This window comes from Cydia pomonella, chromosome 10 (genome assembly GCF_033807575.1).
Source record: "Cydia pomonella isolate Wapato2018A chromosome 10, ilCydPomo1, whole genome shotgun sequence".
Classification (NCBI taxonomy): Eukaryota; Metazoa; Arthropoda; class Insecta; order Lepidoptera; family Tortricidae; genus Cydia; species Cydia pomonella.
In genome coordinates this window covers 12,401,927-12,423,872 of record NC_084712.1, presented here as the reverse complement: position 1 = coordinate 12,423,872, position 21,946 = coordinate 12,401,927, and the positions used below count along the sequence as shown (strand labels likewise).

General features: G+C 35.5%; 2 protein-coding genes and 1 long non-coding RNA gene across 3 annotated transcripts in view; all 3 read left to right on the top strand.

Annotated features, from left to right (window-relative positions):
- Positions 1-21,946, top strand: part of LOC133522141 (uncharacterized) — a 596,248-nt gene that overhangs the window by 455,342 nt on the left and 118,960 nt on the right. The window lies entirely within an intron of this gene.
- LOC133522132 (coiled-coil domain-containing protein 96-like) overlaps positions 1-21,946 on the top strand; it is a 71,341-nt gene that overhangs the window by 30,697 nt on the left and 18,698 nt on the right. The window lies entirely within an intron of this gene.
- Positions 5,898-11,542, top strand: LOC133522138 (uncharacterized). The gene is made up of 3 exons (XM_061857366.1): positions 5,898-6,500; positions 7,138-7,234; positions 7,885-11,542. The coding sequence occupies exons 1-3, from the start codon at positions 6,377-6,379 to the stop codon at positions 8,036-8,038; spliced, it is 375 nt and encodes a 124-aa protein (XP_061713350.1). The 5' UTR covers positions 5,898-6,376; the 3' UTR covers positions 8,039-11,542.

The following is a 21,946-nucleotide window of genomic DNA, read 5'->3' as shown; positions in this document are numbered from 1 at the left end:
ATGTGCGCTTTTAGCTTGACAATAGTCCAATAAAATATAAACCCATTATTATCCCCCAATTACTCGCAATAAAAGTAACGCTTACGTAAATTAAAGTCGACTGAAATGGAAGCTTATAGGCATATCATAACATTCATAACCGACTTAACAACAAACCGTCCTAAACGCCATTGATTTGGATTTGAGATAAGGACGTAAGGCGATGTTTTTAGATTTCTAGATAAGTAGATACAATTATGTAGAAGTACTTATACATAGGCTTACAAGGGATTAAGTTTTTATAAAGTTTATCATAATAAAAATGTATGAGTCCCTCACGCTAGGTCAGGTTTTTCTACTGTAACCCAATTTTCGGGACGTTTTCGTAAATATTTTGTCTTAGTTTTCACTTCCGTCACTCTGCTTCCACTATTCCTGTAAAATGTGAGCTCATCGCTCAATGACCCATAATCGGCGCTCTATTTTGGTCGGCGTTTTATAGTTTTCCAATTACTTAAAGGTAGGCGTGGTTTACAACCATCGATATAGAAGTATTCTTAGCCAGGCTTAATTTTGATTAGTCTACCACAAGTTTGCCAATACTCAACTACATATTTACGATAAAAACACTTGCACCGGTGGTATTTCACTCCGAACAGTCATTAGAACACAGTCTAATGAGTGAGAAAGACTCATGTTTTAGACGTGATTTGCTGTCATACATTGGTTTTGTTAGACAGCAAGGATTCTGTAAATAGCAGATACATAGGTTCTATTATTCTATAGGACTAGCACAGGAGCTGCAAGACAGTATCACGCCAGCGAGATAGACTACCCGTATTATTAATTAAAGAGGGACGGGTAGTCTATCTCGAGGGCGAGATACTGTCGCACCACTCCTGTGCTAGGCCTACTGGATTCGTACTTTTGCGACTGCTGATGACGGCAAGTTAATGGAAATAGTTTCGCATGTCATGCCATGGTATGATCGATGATCGTCGTTGCTCACACCTTGCTCAGTTGCTTAATGCTTCTACTGACGCTAGCGCCGCTGTTTGCAGCTTTCGATGTTCGATGTATGATGGTTTATTGGCATAATTTCAAAACCTACGAACAGATTTTCATACAATAAGTATATACCTACCTACCAATTGACGAAGTGATCTGTATTACTCATACAAACATTGAGAATAGCATGTACATGGTACGGGTACTGTGAGAAGGTTAATTGAACTCAAGTTTACCCTGGTACATAATAATGATGACGTAAATCAAAAATGATGCAGCATTTAACATTACCCAGCCAGCGTTCGGTAAACCGGTGTGTACGGGTAAACGCCGAACACATGTAATTTTTTATTTATTAATTGGAACTCTAGTTTGTTCTGACATGAATAACTGCTTAATTACATCCATAAAACATGCCATGACAAAGCAAGTTAGCGTTGAAATTCCCATTAGTTTCAAGGCTACTATTTCTTGCAAGTTTTGCCAAAATTTTTTGGCAGTTTTGCCGTTTATACCTATAAGGTGCTAACAAATTAGTTACCGATATTTTAAGAGATGGTACGTTCCGCTAAATTAATTAACTATAAATATAAATTATGAAAACTTTTCATACCATTTTCTTTGTTTAAAGAAAAAAAATCAACATGTGTGCAACAACAACGTTTTTAACTAAAACGTACCACAGAGTCTGTTATCGATTAGGTTTATTTAATTTTGAAGTTTTAAGAAAATAGCGTCTTATTGATAATCGAAAACGCCACCATTGTTTGTCTTGAATGTAATTTTCAACGTGTCATTTGATTTATCAACGTGAAGTGGTCAGTTAAGACTTAGGTAAAAGCGATTCTAGAATTTGTTCAACAAGGTTTCATTAACAGGGTGTTTTTACGTAGCAATTTTGTTTTCCAAATTTCTCCAAAAAAACATCATAAAAACTAAAAACTATATGTTTCATACTTAAATATACTCCAGGAGCCCAGTACTATCAGCTGTCAAATAGCTACCGGTAGCTAATTTGTTAGCATCTTATATAATTATATATTGCCCGTACGTGAAAAGAACTCGCATCCTATAGTGACAGAACAGACTATAGTGACTAGTTGCATATAAAAAATGCGGATCTATTATTATTTAAGGTTGTCTGGAAGAGATCGCTTTTTAGCGACAAGACCGCCTGTTTTTTATCTCTACTTAGAGGTGTGCAATAAAGAGTAAATACTCTTTATATACAATACAAAATGTATTGTATTGTATCTTCTTCTTCTTCTTCCTCGCGTTGTCCCGGCATTTTGCCACGACTCATGGGAGCCTGGGGTCCGCTTGGCAACTAATCCCGAGAATTGACGTAGGCACTAGTTTTTACGAAAGCGACTGCCATCTGACCTTTCAACCCAGAGGGTAAACTAGGCCTTATTGGGATTAGTCCGGTTTCCTCACAATGTTTTCCTTCGCTGAAATCCGACTGGTGAATATCAAATGATAAATCGTACATAAGTTTCGAAAAACTCATTGGTATGAGCCGGGGTTTGAACCCGCGACCTCCGTATTGCCAGTCGTACGCTCTTACCGCTAGGCCACCAGCGTTTCATGTATTGTACCTATTGTATATTCTGCAAAATTAAGTTGCGCGCTTGTCCGCTATGTGAGCGAGACAGCACTATAAACATAACATAACGATGTCCCGTTTGCGTTTGCGCACTGCCGTGGATCCGTGTCCGTGTGATCGAGCCGTAAAAACACCAGTACAGCGGTGTAATAATTATGCATACGATACAGTTCTAGAAATCCTGGTCTATAACAAAATCATATAGAATACAATCTTGCTAAAGTATTTTTTTATAAGCTACGTCGTTGGCAAACAAGCATACGCCCCGCCTGATGGTAAGCAGTCTCCGTAGCCTATGTATGCCTGCAACTTCAGAGGAGTTACATGCGCGATTATAATCATATTATGCCGGTTACTTCATATACGAAGGTTAGCAGTCTTTATTATTCCCTTGTCTCTAACAATACCCAGCAGAAAAAGTCACAAAAGTTTCTTTTTCGTTCCTAATGGAGGAAATGGCGCCTAACGTCAAAAATTATTACAATATTGTAAGAAAAAAAAGTTTCTACGCCGTATAAATAAATTACAGCAGGGAAATGTTATCGGTCGATCTTGCTTGTTGCCAGCACATTTTAAATATTAACTTCGATAATTATTATAAAGGTGCATCCAGATTTAGCTAATGCGCATCTAGCCCTTCATTTCATAACAGTTCCCGAACTGCACGTACGCTTGATATCGTGCTATCAAGAGAAATTAGCGATCCTATAGTAGATAGCTGGCAAATGATACGCTGGTGCCGCATTCGGACGACTAATTAAATTTTATTAATCACGAAACAGTGTCCATAGGAAATTGTATGTAATAAGCGCGTGTACTTTGTCCGCAAATATATGTAGCAAGCGTGTAAGTGCACACCTACACTTAGTCGAATCTCGCAAGTTACTTAATAGCGAATGATAATTATGGCGGTTGGAGCCGGCTCTAGTTTAACTCAAAATACTACGGTTACATGATATGCGTTATAAAAGTTTTTAGTTACCGCCATTTTTTGGTTTTGTTTGTCCTTTATTTGGTTTGTTTTGTTGTTTATAAAGCGTGCATTCCATTATGGGGTTTTCAATGCAGGGTTGGATTCATTTTGTAAAAGTGAGCTACTTACATTTATTATGGCACTAATCCCAAAATCGCAATAAAATATGTTGGCGGTCCCATAGAAATTGATCGACATCTGATCAGTCAAAATGTGTGAAACACAATTCCACAATTCCGGTTCACAATTCCGATGTCGGTCCCATAATAAAATTAGCTCAGTTTAGCAAGTAGAATCGAATCCTGCATTTAAAGCCACATAGTAGAAGACATGCTGTAAACTGACTATAGCAAAATTTTGGTGTAAAATGATGAGACGCCACTTCACATCCGCGAGTTCCGCAACAGAGCAACTAAATTATGCTGCAATGCTGGTCGTAACATACGTTTACTGAACACATCAAGAGAGCCTTTAATGTGTACGAGTATGGAGATACATAAAACAACGTATGTAACTGATGTACCTACATAATTAGGCATAAAACACTTGTGTGGTCCTTTATTAAACTCACTTCGTTCGGTTCAAAACCCACACTCGTATTTAAACGTCTTTCATTATGTAGTCGTTACATAAACTACTATAACAGTACATATGGTGCTACTTTACCGCACTAGTGCGATAGTTAGCACAATACGTAACAGTCGAAAATTTAAAGGGCCATATGTACTGTAAAACGTTGTACGATACATGTGCAAATAGGTAATCCCCAACTCGTGTCGATTTAAAGCACTCCCTTCGGTCGTGTTTTAATTTATCGCTACTCGTTTCAAATTTCCTATTTTTCGACTTGTATCGTAATGTACTATTAAATCGTTAGTTTTCTCTTAGACACTATTCGAATGGACAGACAGTTGATTAAATTGTATATTATTAAGAATTATCCTAAGTCTAATCATACTTTTAATGTCTAAAAGCTAAGAAAAGTTGTATAGGTACTTGATAAACATATACCGTATACCGTGAAAGCAACGTTATCTCAAGGATCCAACGGTGTTTGCTCCATGTAAATGCATGCGATAAAGCCTCGAGTTTCTCAGGAACTTCTCAAATGTTCCGGCTCGTAAGGGTTATGCGCTTCCGCACCGCCTCAGATCCATTTCACTAGCAAAATAAATTGCTACTGGAATTGCTGTGAATAGATTAAGACATTTTATTTCACTAACATTGTAGTACATTCATCTATTATTTATTTTTGCAATATTACATGGTTACTGTACTTTCTTTCGGTAACAAAAAAAAAAGTATGAATCATTCGGGAAAAATTTTTGAAGTTTACCTTAGCCCTTAAAAAGATAGGGGTAGTCCGGGAAACTTAAGTGACTAGGTGAATAAATCCATCATACAAAAATTAAGTGAACTATGCCAAAACAAAATCACACTGATCGGGTCCTTTCTCTCTAAGGTATGTTCGATTTACTAGCGCAAGTAATTTAATTAAGTTCTAAATTGTGGTTCGATTCTCTCGATGATTCAAATTCCCCGGACTTCCCCTAATTATTTAATCTACTTAATTACCTAGTGCAGAAGTTACTCAAGAATTTGTTATTAGTTATGCCTGTTTTGGCTTGACTGTTTTCTCTTGAATTAAATAACTGATAACTCAATAACTAAATTAATAAATTACGAATAGGAAAGTTTTACTATATTGTATTTTTAGGTATTTAAATAAAAGTAAACAAACAATTTGTACATTTCCCGGGTAGTTATAATATTTATTGGTTAATCTACATATAAAACCGCCTGGATCTGCGACTGCACGACCTGACTTTAACTTACATTATTTTATCATGTAATGTTTTCATCTACCCTCAACTGCCTGAAGAAGCCATTTGGGGGTAGATTTTGTTTATTTAAATACCTAAAGATACAGAGTATAGACAGTCCGTCTGATTAGGTCTAGATTGTAAAATTTGTAAATTTGGTGTATAAACAATTAAATTAATATTTTCGTTTCTTTTCAGTTTGTACAAACTACCTGGCGCAGCCGCTGGCAGATCTTAAGTTGCGTGATCCGGCTTACCATACTGAAATCCCAAGTAAGTTTTTTTAATTACTTGGACCTGAACAATATTTGGTAAACGATGAAAAATTGTACTTTGATTATTAAAGTTCGAATTTTTAAATAAGCAATAATTATGTTTTTATACCACGACGGTGGCAAACAGCCACCGCCTTTGCCTTTGTCTTTGTTTTAGTAGTAAATTTAAGGCAGCGTAGGTTCGAATTCTTCTACCACTTTTACTGAGCGTAAGATTGAGCGAGATGGATTTGCGTGCTCGGGACCGCGGATATCATGTTCTTGATTATAATTTGTTGTTAGTTTTAAAAAAGAAAAAAGTTCCCTCAATAATAAAATTGCGTATTTTTATAAGCAATTTTCATATTTTTGGCTTGTATGCATAAATTGTTAAAAAAATTAAAGTGCGTTTTAGGCCTATGCTCGTGATTTTTTTCCATCGAGCGAAAGTCAAAAAACCTACGGCACTTTAAAAGTATACTAAGCCCGAAGGCCACGGAATGCACGTTCCGAGCGTGCAAGCTCGACGCTGACACCGATACATTGGTTAGACAAAATATTTTTTACGTCGGTGGTAAACAAGCATACGGCCCGCCTGATAGTAAGCAGTCTGCAGAAGCAGTATATAAGACGTCGAGCGTGTATGCGGGGAGCGTGCACTACGTGACGAGACGTAAGATTCTACGTCAGCAGTTAATTTACTGAACAACTTTATGCAGGCTTGGTACGGACGATGACGTCGTTCGGCATCATTGGCCTCTTCGTGATGACGATGGGATGCGGTTTCTCCGTTTATACGTTCAGGAATCCTCGGTATATGTTCAAGAGACTCGCTGCTGGCATTCATTTTATAAGTAGTAAGTTTTATACATGTTAATTAATTCTGAAATATTTATTTGGTCTCTGACATTTTTTTTGGTGTTACTGAAGTAAACCGATCCTCTCACTTTTCATCCGAAAATATCCTATGAATGTGTAGAGCTTAAAACGAGTCAATATTTCCATAATGACGACGGCGAGCGAAGCGAGAATTGGTGTTAGAGGTATTAACTAACTAAAAAAAGGGACTAAGACGGGTAAAAAAACACATTTTATCTATTATATGGAAAGTCTCAACATGGTGGATTAGATTTCTAACGGGCCAATTCGAGTTTCTGTTGTGCGATCTGATTCCAATACGATACTGATCTGTCAGTGTCATTTTTTCAATCAAAAACGTCACTTTTGACACTGACAGATAAGTATCGTATCGGAATCAGATCGCATAAATAAAACTCGAATCGGCTAGTAAGAATATAAATATAATTCAATCAAGTGCAACATAGATTCACATTTCTCGACATTGAAATACAATGATAAGATAACGCTACATATTGTTTATGATGCATAATATGACAGTTTTTACAAGCTTTTATTCAGCAAGTCGAGCCTCTTCCAAACGTTTAATTGGGTTCCAATATAGTAACTAATTAACACAATCTTATCTTTGTTTAGCATCCTGCACTTTCGTCGTGGTACAGGTGATGTCAACTACGGTAGATGTGCTGGAAAAAAATGTTCCTGCCATCTATCCCAAGACTGCGTACCATTAGTGAGTAATGATTATTTTAGTTAATAACTTTACTGTGCATCCCTAGCTTTAGGCACAAAATAAAAAATAAACAGAAGGTCCGTTCCCGCCGTTCTTGAAAATACATACCTAAACTTGCCCGACTCACCAGGGTTGCTTCTGTATTAATTTCGAATTTTAAAAAGGAGTAGGTAATATAAGTTTACAGACATACATACATCGATTCGTTTATACATATATCTTGTTTACATTCCTTAGATACTGCATTTTGACGTACATGACAGTAGGTACCTACATAGCGGCGGGGACGTCAAGTGAGCAACGCGCGCACAGTCCGACTAAGCTCTGCCCGAGAGTGCCTGAGAACGCCTGTAAATGTAACGTCTGTGTGCGTGCGGCGAAAATGGCACTTTGTACTGAGCGGACTCTTTGCTCCGGCGCGCGCCGCCGCTATTTACTTTGTGCCTTACGTGCAAAAATAAAATGGTATTATTGCTATTAAATTCATATCTTATATAAACCATAGTTTTTGAACTTTTATAATTATTCCTCACACTTTGTAGGTATAAATAGTTTAAAAAACAATTAGCATTTTGACCATTATTACGTTTTATAGAGATTATATTGGATATAAATAGATTTAATACATTTGTGTTTAATGTTCTAAACAGCTTCCACGTCAGCTTCTACCTGGCGGTGTTCGTGGTGTTGGTGAACGCTTTTGCTGCGGCATCTTTCCTGTGGTACTCACGCAAGAGGAAAGGTGACAAGGCGGCCACCGACGAGCTGGCCATGGCCGACGAGCCCACCATCATCGGGCGATGACGAGATGGTCACACCACAGCCCAGCAACCCTCGTTGCTCAGGAAGCTCATTTCTTTACTTAACAGTGCTCAAAAGACCAATAGCTATAACAATTTTCAAAGTCTTCCATGTATTGTATTGTGCACCTGCACGTTCACCTTTGGCCGACATCTCTTTTACCAGAACATACGATTTAAAGGGTGAAAGACCTCGTGAAAATGTCATTCGAGTTCGTGGTCAACAGAAAAATTGACACTCGGCCAAAGAATTCCTGTAGGAGTACATTTTCGGGGTTTCATCAACGTTCGTTCTTGTCCATTTGAAATTATCATAATTTGCACAAATTCATTACAGTTGCGATCGAATTCTGGTCGTGTTTCTTGATTATTTTTGCGAACTAGTGTTTGTTTTTTAAGAATTAAAATTAAAATAGGTATTATTTACATACATACCTACTTTTATCACAGCCGAGTACGGGTCATTTTTAGTGCCGTGATTAATTGAGATTACATTTACGTGATAAACTAATCGAATAGTTATGTAAGTATTTATTATTTTGTGCATTATGTTCGAAACAATACAGCTTAAGGATTAATTTGTAACTGTCACTATTAAAAATATCTTTACTATACAGGCTGTTTAAAACTGTTCAAATATTCATTCTAACGCACCTGCTGGATGTACGTTTTTACCACATAAAACTGTGGTATCTAGACTAGCCGCTATTTATTATGTATGAAGAAGCAAGTGTTATGCCTGCTTCATGTTGCTTAAGTATGAGTGTAACTATTTTACTCATGGGCAAATTGTGTATTCACTTACGCATTCGTTGTATTACTTAATATATCCATTTAAGCTAAACTCCGCTACATGGTGCAATGTATAATTCGAGTTTTAGTTATTAGATCTGTTTCCAATAAGATACGGATACGATACTGATCTCATAACTAGAAATCGAATCGGCCTGTTAGTCTTAGCTAGCCCGAATATAACTATTTAATCCTAAAAGTGACCGAGTCAGACAGCCAAATTTCAAAACGCAAATCGAGGTTTTATAGGCCCCTGGTTTCACAGGTTTTAATTTTAGGTGCAAGTGTTTTAAAATTTCTTGTGTCGCTCAGAGTCGAAAGGATCTGGGCTTCGTCGACTACAAAAGTGCCGAGATTTAATTACAACATTATTGATTACATATATAGCCTCGTCTGATGGAAAGCATATGTAGTGTAAGGCCTATTTTACACACTGATTAGTATTTATTGTGACTACATATATTTAATGGCAAATGTATGAGCTCGCACTAAATACTATTCAAAGTGTGAACAGGCCTCAAACGAACCAATTTAGCTTTATTTACTCCGTAAACTTTTTTTTTTTTTAATTTGCTCTTCAAATAGTCCAATTAACGTATAATCTGTATGTATATATTACGTTAACTAAAATTACTTAATTAAAATTTGAGTATAAGATTGGGATTTTTATTACTATTCATGCTTGCCTTGTTTAAACTTTCTATAGGTTCAGGCTATATGTGAAATCAGTTGTAAACAGCAAAAGTAATATTTCCAGTTATTTCGTGTCTGTTATAGGGTGTTGATGATACTAGTTTAAGGGATAGTTGTCCGGCCAATTCAGAATTCTTCAGAATGCCGGGTTATTTCGGAAACTGATTGTAATATCATTAATTATGGATGATTTTCGGAATTAAACACCCGTTTATAACACCTTGGTGGACACTAAACGCTTACCTATAGGCGTAATTCCATTGTTCTTTCTATTTTTTCTGGGGTAGTGTTCATCAACTTATTAGCAGCATTCTGAAGAAAAAATACCAAAGAAAAATAAAAACATCTATGCGTGTGTTATCGATAAATGCATTTAAAATCGCTAAAATATTTTGTCAATATGTGCTTCTAGTCAAATTAGAATTGAAATGGCTCAATGTGGCCTAAGTTTATGTACTTTAGATTATTTAAAGAAAAAACAAGATTTTTTTCAGAAGTAATGGTTAAAAATAAAATCACATTAAGGGGTTAAAATCAATTATTCTTATCTATTTTTCATTCGACATACTTAAGATTTCATCACATATTGTAGACAAACAGGAAATGACTTTAATATACGAGTATAAAAGAGTACCTTAAGTTATGAACTGATGAATAGAGCTATTGTAAAATTTGACCAAACTACTTTTAAGGGTAGGTAAAAGCAGATACCTAATTTATTATTTATTTATACGTTTATGCATTACTAAGGTACATGGGTTCAATATATATGAAGAACACTTTATTAAAACATGTGCCTTGTTGCGGGCCAGACATTTTTATAAATTCTTAACATTTTATTTTAGGTATGGGAGCTTTTTTTGTTTTACGCATTAAATACGTGAAATATGAATACTTATACCGGTGCTACCCTAAAGGGTTAACACAATTTTCTATCAAAACATCTTGATATCTGGTTATTCCATATGGAAACATGTATCATGTTAGGCAATCGTCTTCATATCAGTGAGAAAAATGCTTGTCCCATAATAGGGCACAACGTCTTTAATAATAGCCTAGTACAGTCAAGGTATTAAATATCGATACGGACAAAGTGACAAAAATATATACACACAATCTTAATATATAGGCAATAAGGTCGTGCATACATATTTTTGGCACTTTGTCTGTATCGATATTTAATACCTTGACTGTACAATACTCGTAAGGTAAACTCGAAAGCCGTGAGTTTTTCATTTGATCAGAAGGCATATTCTGAGCATAATAACAGGGTATGAATTTGGTCTGGATTTGTTGTGAATATAATTTGTCAGTGTCAAAAGTGACATTTATGGTTAAATAGATGTCAGTTTTGACAATGATAGATATATCGATAACACATGCAGATCAAATTCACAGCCTGTCAATTACTGTCGGAATACGCCTCCAGAAGTTTAACCCAATTTGCGCAGTTCTAAGGCAAGCACGTTCTTGCTGAATACTTTGCCGTTCCTGCTATCTATTTAATTACGTTCTTGGTAAATGCCCACAATCAGTCTATTCTCAATTGTGTTTTTTGACCTACCTAATTGAAATTGGATCGAATTTGTATTGGTCGTCTGTGCGCGCGGGCTAGCGATGTGCACTCGTTATAAAGTTTAATTTAATTGAATTCAAAGTTACAGGAAGAACTCGCCTTAAATTTGCTCAGTTGGGGAATCAGCTTTTTTCACAACGTTGTATTAAAACTGTCATACTGAGAAATACTTTAAATGGGTTAGTTTTGGGTGGAAATGGACGGTACTTAAAATAAGGTTTCTAAGTTCCTTTGCAAACTAGACTGAAAGATGGCGAGTATTTAAGTATGATCACAATTCCAGCCACCTGACGCTAATCCATTGAAATGACTTGTAAAATGTAATATTTATGGAATGTATCCTAGAGTGCTAAGGTTTGTTTGATTAAATATTTTGCATTATTGTGTGTACTGCTGTTTAAGCTCTCCATGTTTATATTTATTTTATAATGAAAATATTTCAAAAGCAACTGTTTTTTCATTCAGTCAAGTTCATGGTTAATATTTTAAGTACCTGTAATGCTTTAAAGTATGGATTGGTGATCTTCAGATATTGTTAGTTTTGTAGTTCATCATCTCTCTAAAACTCTAGAGAGATGGTTAATTAGGGATCACATTATACTGACTTTAATTGTTTTAGCTGAAACACAGAATACATAATAGTAGGTACTAACGTACAAAAAGGAAACCCACAACACCGAAAATTTACACCCATTCACGGACGAATTATGTTGTCCGTTTCTAATGTATGGCTCTATCCATTTCGGCTATTTAGGGTAGCTATTATAAAGTCTTTACTAGCTGTGGTATTGATAGAATATATACCTACCTACTTAAGAGGCCCAACGTATTAACGGTATTGGCCTGTCAGTTGTTCGGAACTGTCAAATTTTCTAACTGCGGATTGTTAATCAGTTTTGTACAGTCTATTTTAACTATTTTGTACAGTCAGCTGCAGAGAGCGGTGAAATTTGCCCCCTTGCATAGACTGATTGTATGTGGGGGGGGCACCTTTCTCTGCAGCTGACTGTACCACCATTATGGGTCTGTAGTGTATTAGCCTTTGAATAAACCAGACTTATAACATATTGGATGACCAAATACATTAATACCTACCTAATTAATACTAAAAACTACTGACTGAACCAAGCACTAATGAGATGAATCATCAAGACAATAAACTCAACAAATAACGATTGTATAGAGCTTTTCGCTATAAACTTTTAAGATAAGATATATTTTCGCGAATTTTACGATATAAACATTGTCTAAAAAAACACTTTTTTTGTTACTCGATTGCTGTGAAAGATTTTACACGTACGAAATCTACACATTTGGGTTCGTCTTTGATGTCTCTGAAAACTAAACTAATTAACACAAAAGTTATGGCCAGTAAACCAGTTTTTGGCCTAAAATTTATCAAATTTGATGCCAAATATCTTGAAGAAACTGAACTTTGAAGTAAATATGGGATAGTATATTGCTTACAGCTTACAGCCGTTGCTGTTTATATGATAAGCTACAAAAACATTAGAAAACTAAGGGATTCAGATCGAAGTTCATTGGCGTGAACCCCTTAAGAGTACCAGCTATAGTACAGGTAGTGTAGCATTCAACAAAATGTAAACAAATCACAAAATGTTATTTTATTGGATAAAAATATTCAAGTCAATTATTTTAACTTGATATAATTTAAATTTCAAGTCATTATCTTGTATGTCGCTATTGCTACTAAATTTAAGATTTCTGGTGATTAAAGGATTACTTTTACCTTAACCTTAAACTAGGTTGGTTTTTTAGACTGAATTGACATAACTTGACAGGGAACCATGAATTGTCCTTGCAGTAAATAAATTGCGAAGGAACGAGTTCATGTCTAGTTAAGGTGGTTCGACTAGGTTACCCAAAGCTTAAACCTCACTAGATGGCGCCACAATTGCAAATTTTGAGTTTTAATTTTTTTGTGGAGTAGTCTTTGGTATTTCTATACTGTAAATTATGTTTAGCGCACTCTTTAAATAAATATTGAACTATTAAAACAAACATTGAACACTTCATTGTACAAAAACTACCCCTTAATGTCGACAGAATGTTTCTTGACTCTATTTCTAACTATCACTCACACATTCAAACAGTCGTACTGGGATCCTTGTAGTAGACAATTTGGCACAGCGTGAGTAGGCTTCAATAGCGTTGCGGTATGTACGTGGAAATACATGCAAGAGGATGTGGGTTCGAAACTCATTAACTTTTTTTTTTTGTTATCAGTATTATCAAGTACCTATTATTAATAAATTATTTTATGAGAAATATGAGCGTTTTTCCATAAAAATATTAAAAATCTGATTCTCACACATCATGATATTTTTGGGTTCTTCCAACTCAGAATCACTAGCATAATCAATCCTCGTGTTATAAAAACCCGAAAATTTGTATTGAAATTTTAGTTTTACACTGAAATTTCTTTCACACTAAAATGTGACGTAATGGTATGGATATTTTAGGATATCTTTTTTTAATGCTAGGATGGAGAAGATTCTAAGTAGAATGAACCTAAGAAAGTCCAAATTTGTAAGTCAGATTTTCCGGTATATTTTTCAAAAAAAAACGCTGTTTTCCCTTACTGCCCAGCCTTTAAAAAAGTAGGTACTATTTTACAGTAGAATTAAAACCTTTTTTTACGATACATTTAATTAAATTACAGTGAGTTACAAAATTGCATGGCCTTCTATTTATAACCATTATAAAAAGAAATGAGATATTTACCATGTTTGTTTATATTATTGATTTCCCGATATTTTGACACAACTAGAAGTTTCACACAATGCCTAGGGATAGAAAATTATTTATTTATTTTATTTATTGTCAATTTCATTCAACGGATCACATCATATCCAATGTATGTGTTTATGTATTGCATTGTTTTCTACCTAGTTGGTTATTAAATTCTGTTACTGCAATAATCTTTATCTACATAAAATATACCAACGAAAGTTTAATAAAGTATATATTATAAAATAATAAGTAAAATGAAGTACACAAAATCAGGAATCACATATGACAATATCATTCAAAATCGCCTCCTCTGGCTTTGACACACGCCCTGAAACGACGAGGCCAGTCATCAATAGCGGCACGCACGATTGTCATGTCTAATTCCGTCACTGTCTTAAAACTATGGCCCGCTTGAGAGAGTTAAGATTTGTGTGGGGTTTAGCACAGGCTTTCTCCTCAATAACCTGCTATATGGCATAATCCAGGGGGTTAAGGTCCGGGCTGGAGGACGGCCAGTCTTCATGGGCAATAAAGTCAATTTTGTTCCTTCGAAACCAGGCTTGAGTTGTTTTTGCCTTATGTGCAGGAGCTGAGTCTTGTTCAAAGATCCATGGCTGGTTTTGAAATAGGGTGTGGCTTAAGGGCTTCACTATTGGTTCGAGAACGAAATGAATCTGTGTTAGCCCTGAGTATGACACACCCAAAATCATGTTTGGCGGGTGCCCACATTTGTGCAACGCAATAGGGTTGTTTCCATCTACAAATCTTAGGGCATAATTGTATCCCAATAAATTCTTTTGGATTATAAGAACACGTTAAACTACTTTTAGGGGACCTGTAATGACCATATTTTTGTAAATATTGAATTTATAATATCTTTTGGCACACGTCACGTGACCAAACTCGAAACGTCATTGAAGATTCTGATGACGTCACAACTCTCGGATTGACACTGTTGACAGTTAGGCGATTAACAACAAATGACAAATATCAGTTGACAGTTCGTATCTTCTACGTGTGTATGTAGTTATGTGTCAAACCATAAACTGTGACGTCACACAATTTTTAAAGAGCGTTTTGGGCGCGAAAGCATCTGTCAAAATATATTTTGTTAATTTAACATATTTAAAGCCGTTTTTAGTATAATAGCTGAATTTTAAGGCAACTTTTAGTTAATATAGAAAGTAATACAAGCGTTTCAAAAAATTGGAATACGATTCTCTTTTAGGCCCCAATTCATTATAGATACGACGAGATAAGCGTTATGTGTGGTATATAATTATAGCTCACAAATCCACCACATTATGCCATTTTTTTTTTTCGGTAGCATTTGTTTTAACGGGAATAAAGAGGTTGCAAATCGAGTAACAGAACTTCAGAACAGATATCATTTGATATTTACCAGTCGCTTTTCAGGAAACTGGACTAATCCCAACAAGGCTTAGTTTTACCCTCTGGGTTGGAAGGTCAGATGGCAGTGGCTTTCGTAAAAACTAGTGCCTACGCCAAATCTTGGGATTAGTTGTCAAAGCGGACCCCAGGCTCCATTGAGCCGTGGCAATGTGCTGGGACAACGCTAGGAAGAAAGAAGAAATCGAGTAACAGAACTTAGTAACCAACTAGGTATAATAGTTATGATGTAAATGTCCATATCATGTTGGAGTCATATATTAGCCAACTAATTATTCAAGATCAATACACTTAGCTCCCTTAGGTATTCGCCTAAGTACAATCTCGGGCAAAATTGAGTTTTATAAAAATGAACTAGTTTCTAGGTCATATTTTCTACGAATTGGTCATTTTTGTAGACTCCAATTACAGTTACACTTTTCCTGGTTTTTCGCGGACCAGAATATCGATGATTTTTGTAACTTGATTTAGACGTCGCTATCATTTTCAATCCAAAAACACATAAAATCACAATTCAGAACATGCGGCAGCGTTGTTTTCTATCAAATACGTCAAGCACCAGGGCGGCTACCGGGAAAATCGAAATTCGTAAATTTCGGGCATTTTTCTCTGTCACTCTACTTACGTCTTAGTGAGAGTAAAAGAGAAAGATCTCCGCAATTTGCGAATTTAGGTTTTCGCGGTAGGCCCCCAGGTCCTGTCATGTTTCAGCAGTGTTGCCAGGCGAGCGGAAGAGAATTATCGTACTTTAGTGTCAATATTATTGTACCGTTGAAAAAAATATCGTACGCCAATCGAAAAGGCAGGCCCTAAAAATGTCTAGCAAAATAAGCTTAAATTTCCAATTAATAATAAAAAAAAGACAATTTTCGTCTAAATTGCGCAAAAAATCTGTTTATGTTTGTGTAATTTTGGGATAGACTGAAACGGTATACAGGAAATTGAGACATTTTAAACTTTAAACTTACACTAAGGAGCCGAACACCCAAAATATACTAATTTTAGCCTATTTCTGAGAGAAAGTGTCATATTTTGCTTCAAATTACTAGACTTTTAAGGTGGCATCATCCAAGGGCTGAAATTATAGTACTTTAGTGTACGATAATGCTCTTTGGAACATTATGTCATACCGGGGCCCAAATTATCGTAAATGTACGACAATTATCGTACGCCTGGTCACACTGAGTGTCAGTGTCGACAGAGTCAGCTAAAAACGCGTCAAACATCGCAACGTCGCGCCGATGGCCGTCCGAAGCATGGAGTGGCAATGTATTTGTACACGACATTTGTCACACACACATGAGTAAAATTTATAAAAATATAATGTTGATTATTGCATGATTTCTGTATGAAACAAAGTTTTTCTATTAATTTAGCGCAAATGAATATTCGAAAGTAGATAGATGCGCAACTATTTATGTAATCATATTGTGTAATTAATTAATAAATAGCGATTGTTTTTTGTATGAAAATCGAACCACCTTAAGTACGGATGGTTCGGACAAAATCGATCCGTCCTAATCTGAGGTGAAACGCAGAAATAACGCGAAAGCAAATATATAGGGAATAAATATTAAACGTGTAAATGACGTGTTTTGGCTACGGTACAACGCTACTAATATAAATATATTTTCTAAACGCAACAGTATGTCTAGTGCTGATTTACTGGCCTTGGCATTGAAGAAAAATTTGATTAAAATTAGTGGCGTTTGGATGGCAACTGCAGCTGCATTACTGCTACGCCCTTAATGCGAGTGCCGCATCGGTCAATTTGGTTGATAAAATGAGATGACGTTCCCCGCCGCGTTACTGCTGCGATTATGACATACAGTGGCGGCATCAACGCCGCAGCAGTAATGTCGCAACAGTAATGTAGCTACATTTTCCATAGGTACGATTGTTAGCTTAGCCCTGTTTAGATACTCTTAGAACCTCTACGGCATATTGACTATATCGTCGCTATACTTACTCAAAGTCGTATCTGATATACGTATCTAATATATAGATACGAGGTTGAGTAAGTATAGCGACGATATGTAGTTTAATTGAATTTCTAAACTTACCTACTTGTTTTCATAATTTTATTTCATGAGTCGCGGTAACCGAAAACAATATTACTTCCCAAATGCAAAACTACAGTATCAAACTGTAATGTAGTGTCTAAAAGTCTTCTAGAAACCGATTTTCGCTCAAGTCATCTAGGTATCTCATATATTTGGTATCAATATCAATGCGTTCAGTATAATGTCCTTATATTGATACAAATATATGAGATGACAAGCGAGAAAATGGTGGGGGTAGTAACTAAGACGTCATAAAATCGACGGTATAAAAATCTTTTAAATTAGACCATATGGGGTCCACATATCCGAGATAACTTGTACGGAAAGTAACCTAAAATCTGATGTGCCACCAGACTACAGCATAACGTAGGTACTCATACTCACGTATAAGTCGTAACTCGTAATATTATACACGTTTGGCGAATGCTGTGGAAAGAAAGCGAGCAAACGAGGTTAGGCCATGTTTAAAAATATTATTGTCTGCAATGTTTCACGAGAGACGGCCAAGAGTGATTCTACTGTAATTATTCATTTCCTGCTGTAGTGTGATTCAGTCAAAAATATTTTTAACAGCTTTTTTTCTCATTTATAACGTTATAACATTCCACGGAAATAACACAGCTTCAGTATTTCATTTCACGGTAAATGATTCTATTATGTACAGTCAGCGTCAAATACTTTGTAGCAACCTAAGTAGCCAAATAGTTCGGTACACCATATATTTAGTATAGTGTACTTACCGAACTATTTGGCCACTTTGACTGCTACAAAGTATTTGACGCTGACTGTACTAACTATTATCGATATTGAGCACCTAGTATACTTAGCATTTTTATGTTAGGAACAGAATAAAGAAAAAACGGAAATGGGCTCAAAAAATAAGAACGGGCTTAAAAACAGTAGTCACGTCTGAAAATATCGACACGATCGAAGTGCCAAAAATATGTATACACGACCTTATGGCCCATATATTAGAGTAGTGTGTACATTTTTTTGGCACTTTGTCCGTATCGATATTTTCAGACGTGACCGTACCTTGTCAATGAGATAATAGTTATTTGTTTTACAAGTTGTTGTTTCACCACTCGTGCTAATATTGATACCCGAGCAAGCGAAAGAGTGGTTTGAGAAGTAGAATGTTGTGCGTTGCGAGGGTTTCAAAGCAGTTTCAAAGCAGGAGGGTTTCATGGTTAAACAAACTTTGCCTCCGAGTGAAACACACAATTTTCAACCACACCAACGCGAGGAAAATACTAACTATGAAATACCAAAAAAAATCAAAGCAAATCAAATCCGAATAATAAAAAAATATCATTCAAAATCATCATTGAAAAGTCAATTCTACCAGCTAACATAAGGAAACAGCTCAAAATTAGCATTAGTTTTTGTACAATTAAGTGGTTGGTGTGGTTAAAAATTATTTGTGATTCCCTCATGGAGCGGGCCCGCTGAATTTTCTGTAATCTTCTTGTCCTCTTTCTCATAAATGAAGTCTGTCACTGTCCAGTCTACACAAATAGGGGGGGGGGGGGGGGGTCACTCTCTGCAGCTGACTGTACCACCATTATGGGTCTATAGGGTAATAGCCCAAATGCATTAATACCTAATACTAAAAAGTACTGACTGAGCCAAGCACTAATGACATGCATCATGAAGGCAATAAACTCAACAAATCATGATTGTATAGAGCTCGTCGCCATACACTTAGATAATAAGATTTCTCTTCGCGAATTTTTCACAATAAAATTTTATATCAAAGAGGAAAAACCTTTAAGAGTACCTAACGATAACATGTAAATAAACCACAATAAAATATTATTGGATAAGAATATACGAGTTAATTAATTTAACTCGATGTGGCAAAACTACAGACATTTTACTACGTAATAAATTACTTACGCAACGTTACAATGAAGCTGCAATATTTACATATATGAACCTCCAGGTCTGTTTTTATACATTTTTTGTGAGTTATATCTATATTTTTATGTATGACTGTTTGTGTTCTGAACAATAAATAAATAATATATATATATATATATGGTTGATTTGATTAATCATTAGGAATTTCGTTTTGTAATTAAACGAAATGAATTTTGTAGCTATTTGAGGGTATTTGAAAACATTACACGATTAAATGTAATAGGTTAAAGCCAGAATGATAAGGGTCAGATCCAGGCAGTTTTGTATTTGGTAAGTTAACTAATAAATGTTGTAAGTACCGGAAAAAAAAACATGGGTTTACGTTTATTTAACTACCTAAAAAATACTCTATAAGTTTCATCAACATTCGATTGTAGAAAACCGGCATAAAATATACCGAACGTCTATTTCTGGCTACGCATTGTCGAGAGTCTGGCAGTCGCCCAGGGCCTGACACTGCCAACGTCAACAAAGGTTAACACGTTAAAAAAATGTGCCAATGAGGGAAGACTCCCGCTATGTATAGTGTTTTTTTTTAGCAGGAAAATTCATTTTAACAAACCAGAATAAAGATTATAGAGATAAAATAGACTCCGACCACACTTTGACTGGACTTCGCACTGATAATGCATACATTTCCTATAGGAAAGAGAGTACCATATTGATTTGCACTTGGCATGAAACCTTAGCGTGGTCCGACTATTGACGACCTTTCTGGCCTAGTGGGTAGGTAGTGACCCTGCCTATGAAGCCGATGATCCCGGGTTGAAATCCTGGTGAGGACATATATTTGTGTGATGAGCACGGATATTTGCTCCTGAATCTTGGGTGTTTTCTGTGTATTTAAGTATTTATATATATCGTTGTCTGAGTACCCACAACACAAGCTTTCTTGAGCTCACTGTGAGGCTTAGTCAATTTGTGTATTAATGTCCTGTTATATTTATTTATTATTTATATTATGTATTGAAATAAAATCATTTCTCATAAATTAAATAAAAAACGTTATTACTATTTTTATTTAACACCCGATAATTAAGTCAGTGAGATAGTAGCGACAGTAGGGAAAAGGTGGCTAGATACAGCCACAGGCAGAGATACATGGAACAGTTTGGGGGAGGCTTTTACCCAGAAGGGGTCCACATACCTATGAGTTAATTTTAGTTCTCATAATTTTTCTTTATTACTTAATTTTTATTTTCTAATATGTTAAATGTATATTTTACTACCTAACCTACAACCTTACCTAATACATGTGTGTGTTGTTTTTCTTACTAGGTACTTCTACTCGTATATTGTTGTGTGTGATATTAAGTAAAGCTTTTATTCTAATTATTATAATTCGAACGTTTCGTTACAATACTTATTTAATAATATTTAAATGAAAACATCAACCTTAAAACTTTTAGGTTATACGTCAAATGCTAGCAAAACAAAATTAGTTATATCTGTTTACATTATTTGCCATTTCTATTGAACTTCACTTTAGTACTCGTAGGAGAAGTACCTAGAATACTTTGCTTAACACGCTTAGTTTAGCTAGGTTTTAGTAGATATTCAAAATTTTAACTGCGACCAAAATTTGAACAGCTGGTATTTTGAGTATTTCACCGGTCTAGTTATCTTGTAATAGGTACGGTCAGCTGCAGAGAAAAAGTTTTCCTCCTGCATACAAAACTTCTATGCATGGGGGTACTTTTTCTCTGCAGCGGACTGTACACAATAGGTACACAGTTGGGCAGTTTGGGTGTTCCAACAAAATCAAAGGGAAGTTTCATTATGTCGATGGCAGGTTTTATATAGGTACCTATGTAAATACAGGCTTATTTTACAATCCTTATTTGATATCTGCGAGTAAAATATATAGTAAATAATGAACAAATGTGACCGCGGCCGGCAAAACGTCCCACTTTATCTTTATCCATAAGGACGTCTTGTCAGATTATTTGTATAAAGATACAAGCAAATCTCTTTATGGCAAGCGACAAATTGGGACGATTTGCCGGCCGCGGTCACAAATTGTAATTTGGATCCAACCCAGAAATTGCAATAAATGGCTGTCTTTTTTTTCGTGTTTTTGGGGTTATTTACAGGACATCGAAAATTGATATTGAAATTGATGAGAATGAGCTCACCTCACATAGTTATAGAAATAGGGCTTCTAATATGTGACCCAGCTGTACTGCAACCTTAATTTATAACAGGTTCTTTATGTAAATAACTCGATTTCAGTTAAAACAGATGTCCCCAGCATTGTCCAACTGTTTTTCTCTTCCAGAAAGCATTTTTACAAAAAAAACCGGTCAAGTGCGAGTTTGTTTTACTCGCGCACGGAGAGTTCTGTACAAACTTAGAATCTCGTGTAACTATAAGTACCTATACTAAGTATAATTGTGTACAGCGCCATCTGTCAGCAAATTGTCTAATTTGCGCGATGTAATGCACGTATGTTGGTTTTTCGACGATTATTCTCTATCATGTGAACCGATTTCAAAAATTGATATTATATTTGAAAAAAAGGTGTATTTCATGTAATCGCATAAAAATTTCAGGTGTAATAAGCACATGTAAAGTTGGTTAAGTTGCAAACTGAATTCGGAAAGGTTGTTTGTTAATTAAAACAAAGCTACCAAGATAGAGGTCTGATTATATTTTTCCTGTAAAATTTATAGTAATGTTAATAGGTTAATATTATAATTTC

Excerpts from the sequence above, each read along its gene's own strand:
- LOC133522138 (XM_061857366.1), top strand. The coding sequence starts at position 6,377 with ATGACGTCGTTCGGCATCATTGGCCTCTTCGTGATGACGATGGGATGC. Across the intron at positions 6,501-7,137 it reads TGGCATTCATTTTATAAGTA|CATCCTGCACTTTCGTCGTG; the intron begins GTAAGTTTTATA and ends ATCTTTGTTTAG. Across the intron at positions 7,235-7,884 it reads CCCAAGACTGCGTACCATTA|CTTCCACGTCAGCTTCTACC; the intron begins GTGAGTAATGAT and ends TGTTCTAAACAG.